The 6,000-nt window shown below is 35.2% G+C and overlaps 1 protein-coding gene across 6 annotated transcripts in view; it reads left to right on the forward strand.

Annotated features, from left to right (window-relative positions):
- The window catches only part of BBS9 (Bardet-Biedl syndrome 9), a 289,323-nt gene extending 284,934 nt beyond the window's left edge, over positions 1-4,389 (forward strand). For 5 of the 6 annotated variants that reach the window (XM_080582937.1, XM_080582922.1, XM_080582935.1 and 2 more), the window contains one exon: positions 2,887-3,053. In XM_080582937.1, coding sequence (XP_080439063.1) covers positions 2,887-3,038 — 152 coding nt within the window. In that variant the 3' untranslated portion in view covers positions 3,039-3,053. Of the gene's footprint in view, positions 1-2,886; positions 3,054-4,363 lie in introns of those variants that run through there. The other variant, XM_080582936.1, reaches the window with a different exon arrangement.
- The last annotated feature ends 1,611 nt before the right edge of the window (positions 4,390-6,000 follow it).

Here is a 6,000-nt window from a genome sequence, read left to right on the forward strand (position 1 = left end):
TTGAAACCCATATCGATGTTTGTAGTAAAGAGTAATGATCTCTTGGTTTGTTGGCTGAATACTGTCCAAGTGCTGCAGAGGGTTAGGCAGATTTTTGTTAACTCTGCGGCTGGGATAGAAAAAATAATAATATCAGTTGAATCTTGTTTCCATCTCAGGTAACAGTTGTATCTGGGATAGATCCCTGATAACCTTGAAAGGTTTTGAGTGGTTCAATGTCCTTTATTTTTGCTGGGATTTCAGTTGGTCCTGACAGACAGAGCTGCATTTAAAATCTGTTCTTTAAACATCTTTACTTTCTTTCTGTACTGAAAAATCGATTAAGGAGAGGAGTTTGGATTTTCTTTTCTGAAAAGGTTTTCTTTGTGCCTGGATAAGAAACAGTGGCTTCTGCATTTTACAGACTTTGTGTTGACGAACTAACTGTTTTACAAAGGTGGCCCTTCTCTCTCATAAGGGATAACCAAGGATGCTATTTCTTTCCTCAGGAATTTGTTTTCTTGTGGCCCTACTTCCAGTTCCAGCCAACTCTCATTTATCTCAGAATGACCTATGTAGCCTCCTGACTTTTCTCCTGTGTCCCCCTTGTAATATGCTCTTTTTGCAGAACCACCAGAAAGCTAATAATTTTCTGGATAATGTTTCTGACTTTGGTTTAGTCACTGGTGGGATCCAAGACCCTCCCAACATCATTCTCTCTCTCTTTTTTTTTTTAATATGATTTTCTTGTCAGAGTCTGAGTGAAAGAACCACCCAAATACTTGTATAAAAAAGAAAATGCAATTATTTTCAATGGAATCATCAGATCAGAGATATAAATATCTATTTCATCATTTGAACATATTTCAAGTTATGGCAGAAAGAAGATAGTCACTCTTTGAAACCAAGAAGGCAGTCAAATGTTTAAATTTGCCAAACAAATCTGTTTATTATTATTGTTGTTATTATTATTATTAGTATTTTACTTGGAGCTTTACACCATTCTTGTGAAAAGCATAGTGACTGAGTCAAGTACAAAAATAAAGGTCATATTTTCATGATGATAAAATTATAATATGTTTAGTATGGCTGATTAAAAAGGTTGAAGCTACACTCTCAACAAGTGGAACAACTACTGTTTGTAGTGCTAGACTGTCTCTGCCAAAGTTTGCAACAGGAACCAAATGTCCGTTGTTTGATAACGTTAACTTTTCCAAGACACCTCATCAACCACAGTTTTTCCTTGCCTGTACCTAGAAACAAGAATATTATTATTTTTTTTTTTGCATCCTAGTTTGATGATTTCACCAACTACGTTTTTATTTTGTTAATGAGAATACATTTTCTGCTCTTATAAAGGTTTTCATGGAAACTAAGAAAGTAGATAGAGCTTTCAAAGCAATTTGGATTATGTAATCAAAAGAATGTCTAAGATACAATCACAAGGCTTTAAGATTCCAGATATAACCATTAAGTCATTGATAACCTTCCAAAGTCTGAAAGAAATGTTACCTTTAATAATTTAAATGGGTAAAAAAAAAAAAAAAAAAAAGAAAAAAAAAAGGAAAAATGGAAGTCTCTTGTTGAAAATATAAAGTGGAATACATTATGTTGCACTTTGGGGTTCTTTACAAGCTGGAAGTTTCCCCTTAAATAAGACATTTATTGAAAATGTATTTGTTTGCATGATACTAATATTACAGTCTTGCTGAAAAAGAAAAAAAGTAAATTTGCAAGGCATTTAAACTGAAAGGAAATCATGGTCTAAAAATTACAGACATTTTTTTGGACAAAATCTCCAAAAAAAGAGATGCACAACTTGTTAAAATTCAATCCTATCAATCCAGACCATTGTCAAAGTATCAAAAATTATAGCCTAAGTTTGGTGAACCAAGTTATGCTGCTGCTAGTGTGGCAGACTTAGTAACCAAACTGAGGTGGGAAGAAAGTATGAGCTACATGTACTTAATTGCAATGGTCATATTTTAAATTTGGCATGGCACAGGAGGATAATATGACCTAAAATATAAAAATGAAAAAGAATAAAGGAAATTGAAGAAATACCCTAAAAGCATAAATTTATTATCCCAATGAGGTGTCATATTTCAGCATATTAAATTCAGATGTGTATCAGTAAGTCCACTAACAGGATAAATTCTGTAAAGAAGCTTTGGCTTCCTTATCTTAAGTCTCCTTTACTCCATTCACAGTTTGTGAGCTATAAAGAATAAAATAAAAGATTTTACATGAAAACACAGCTCTACTTTGTAAAGTAGACAAAAAGAAAAAAGTTTGACAAAAAGAAGGGTAAATCCAAGTAGGGGCCTTGTGGCCTGGGGTGCGGGACAGGTAGATGAGAAAATGACTGCTTCGGTGGTTGGGCTTAGGGGGTAGTAGTTAGTGTGGGTCATATCCTACCTAGAGGCCAGCCACAAAAGTTGTCTGTCTGGGACCTGTGCTGTTGAACATATCTATCATTGAGCTAGAAGAGATGATGGAATGCACTCTCGTCAGGCATGCACAACATGAAATCAGGGATTCTATATACTCAGGCATTCTATATCCTCAAGATAAGGGCTGCCATTCAGGGGTGGGCAGAGAGCCTTGAGGAAAGGATCAATGGGCACATTATTAAATACAGCAAGGATAAATACAAAGTGCTGTAGCTGGGAAAGATTGACCTGTTAAAGCGATACTGGGGAGAAGCTATTCTGGAAAGGTCTGGGGACTGGTGGGCAGGAAGCTGAGCACAAACCCCGAGTGTGCAGTGATAGAGGCTGGGAATATCCAGCTCCTATGGACAGGAGCATGTCCCATAGGTCAGCAGAAGGGGCTCTATCCCTCTAGTCAGCATTGTTAGGCCATGTGTGCATACTGCATCCAGTTTGGGCTCTCCATTACATACAGGATATTGGAGAACCAGAGTGACTTCAGGGGAAGCCCCAGCATGGCTGGGGCTGGAGCTCCTGCCCCTTAAGCAGAGGCTCAGGGACAGGGATAGCTCACCCACACAAAATCAAGGTATGCCTGCTTTATTAAATGTTTTCAGTAGATTCTAATAATGCTATTTATTGAAATATCATTCCACTTTGTGATAGGTATCTTATATAAGGCAGTGATTACTCTCTAGTTGTGAATTCCTTTCTCCGTGATCTGTCAGAGGAGTTTATTTTAGTGTCTCAAAGTCGATGCCTTATTTTTGCACTGTTGCCATAGGTAAAATAGATCTACTGTTTTGTTTGTTTGTTTTCCCCCCGCTGATGTATAAAAGACAATTGATAGGTAAAAGCAAAACTGATAACAAATTAAATTCTTATTACTGTGTTTTCTATTGTAGCTTTGAAAGAAATAGTGCCCATATTGAAAAGCCAGAAACTCACTGAATGTAAAATCCGTGTCATTTTGCTGAAGTTAATGGACTTGTGCCAATTTATGTGAAATTAAGATCTGGCCTCTGTTCTGGAGCTAGTGGGGAGGACTTTTCCTATTTACCTTTGACTTTATTAGTGTCTCAAATATACATATCACTACCATATATTTGTGTGTCTCAAAAATACATGGTACTCCCATATGTTTGCATGTCAGTCGCTTTTTAGAATTGGTTTTCATTAGAGTTGCCCAGGAAGCACATAAAGTTATTGTTAAGTTAAAGTTATCGTAATTAGTTATTGTTTGACCCCAAAATAACAAAATAAACACAAAGTAGTTCTTGCCAACAGAGTAATTGGAAGGAAACTAAAACGTTTAACTCTAACATATATCTCAAATAAAACTTGATATGTAACTGTGAAATGTATAAAGAGGTATGTTTTACTAATACTGTACTGGCATAACAGAAGGCAAAGTTCTGCTCTCCAATAAAGGAGATTCAATTTCCTGACATCATTAATGTGAAAGGAGAATTTGGCCTCCATCTTCTTAAGCCACCCTGTCTCTGTTATTGATAAAGCTACTGGTTTTCTTGGTCCATTGTACTGGTCCAGACTTTAGGCTTGAGCCTGAAGAAGGGAAGCTTTCTCAAGAATCAGATAGCGTAGTAGGTCAGTGCTGTTCAGTTGATCCATATTTGCTAGCATTAGAAAATATGATGGATTGCACTGAAACGAAACCATCAGGTTCTTAAACTGAATGGTTCCTTTTTGGAGTTCAAGAAAAAGTTTAAGCCACTGGATAAAATTAGGGGCCAATTATGTATAAACTTCTTTGCCACTAGAATAAAGGAAGCCATAATTCTGTAGACTTACATTTTATTGAGTTCATCTGTTTTCATTTATAAATAGAATGTAAGAGAAGAAGAAATCTATACTTGTGGACAGTGATATAATGCGGCTTCTGTACGCTTGCATTGAAATCAACCAGAACACTTGGGTTCTTTCTTTGACAGGTTAAAAGAAGACTCAGAAAAGGCAAAACTACTTTAAGAATGTCAGTCTTGAACACTGTAGTTGTTAATGTCAATCTTGAATATTATATTTAATAAATCAGCATATTCAAGTTCTTGCTTGGATAGAGGAAATTAACAACTTTTCAAAGAATAAATTAGACCAAGCCTATAAAACTCCATATTTATGACATAATTCAGAAAAACAAAGCAAAACAACAACAACAAAAAATCACTTTTTAATTACCTTAGGAATTCCTAAACATCTAATTTCTCTCTTCAGAATGTTTAGACTTGTCCTTGTGTGTTAAGCCTTTCAAAATTAAATACATTTTAAATCTAAAAAACAGGGACAGATGAGGTATTCATTGTACAAAAAAAAGTTGGGACAATGAACCAAAAGATCCAAGAAGTACCATCATTAAAATTCTGCTGTTGGATGTCACTTGGGCAGTCACTGCCTGGAAAAGTGTAATATTTTTTAATTTAAGATAGTTACAGTTGTTGATATTAACTTCTTGAGAATGATATATGTACTGTTAATTCTCTCTTCTATTTGCTACTCAACAGTTATCTTACATTATATCAAAGTCTTAACATTAATTGCTGGAATAAATCATAATTAGGGTAGCAGCTGTTACAAACAGGAATGAAGTATTTAGTACACCTGTCACTAATGAAGAATTTCTGTAAAGTATATTAATCTAAGTATGAACCATATAGCTTGCTAATTGAATTTATAGTATATTGAGTAAAAGATTAACATATTCGAAAGTACCCCCTTAGATCCCTGTAGGAGTAATTAGGACTGTAAGTATAGCTCATAGTGTTTTCATAGTATCATTAAAATGAAATGATTAGTTAAGTAGCATTGTAGCAGAGCTGAACTGAAGGGGTAGTGTTAGCTGAAAAAGGGATTTTTTCTACTTGAAAGAGTTAGTAAATCAGTGATCAAAATATTGATTTTATGCATGTGTATGGATATGTTACTTATGTGGAATCTGAAAAAAATACTGTATTATACTAAAAATCAAAACTAAATAGTCTTCATTTAAAAATTATATATATAATAATATATAATATATAAAAATATATTCCAGAATATATAATTCTGAAACTATCACTTAATTTTTCATTCTGACACCATGATTATGTTGCACCGTAAGATTCTGTTTAGAGTAAGAAGTGGCAAAACTTCACTATAATCAACTGGGAAAGCAGGAAATGCTGTTTCCAGCAGAAATACAGATTATTTTACCACTTTGAGTTAAGTCGCAGCAAAGCACGTGTGGGCTGAAAAGTCCATGCAGGTAAGTGAATGTTAATTTAACACAGGAAGCTTTACTCTAGTATTGGTAGCCCCAGCAGTGGCAATGGGGTGGCACAAACTAGCGGTCCCCATGAGTACTGAGAAACCTTGTCAGGCCTGTAGCCTTTCCTTATTTCCACGTTGTCATTATTACTGCCATTCAGCTACCTTCACAGAGATGTCCTTCACATCTCATGGTAAGCCTTCCTTGTCTCTGTATATAAAGAGGCAGAAAGATATAACAAACTGAGCCTGTGGACAATGGTGGGACAAAAAATTGTGAAAATGTGTCCTCAGAAGAAAGCAAAGCAAGAGCTAAGATGGAGCTCAA

Source organism: Anser brachyrhynchus (genome assembly GCF_964034855.1).
Source record: "Anser brachyrhynchus genome assembly, chromosome: 2".
Classification (NCBI taxonomy): Eukaryota; Metazoa; Chordata; class Aves; order Anseriformes; family Anatidae; genus Anser; species Anser brachyrhynchus.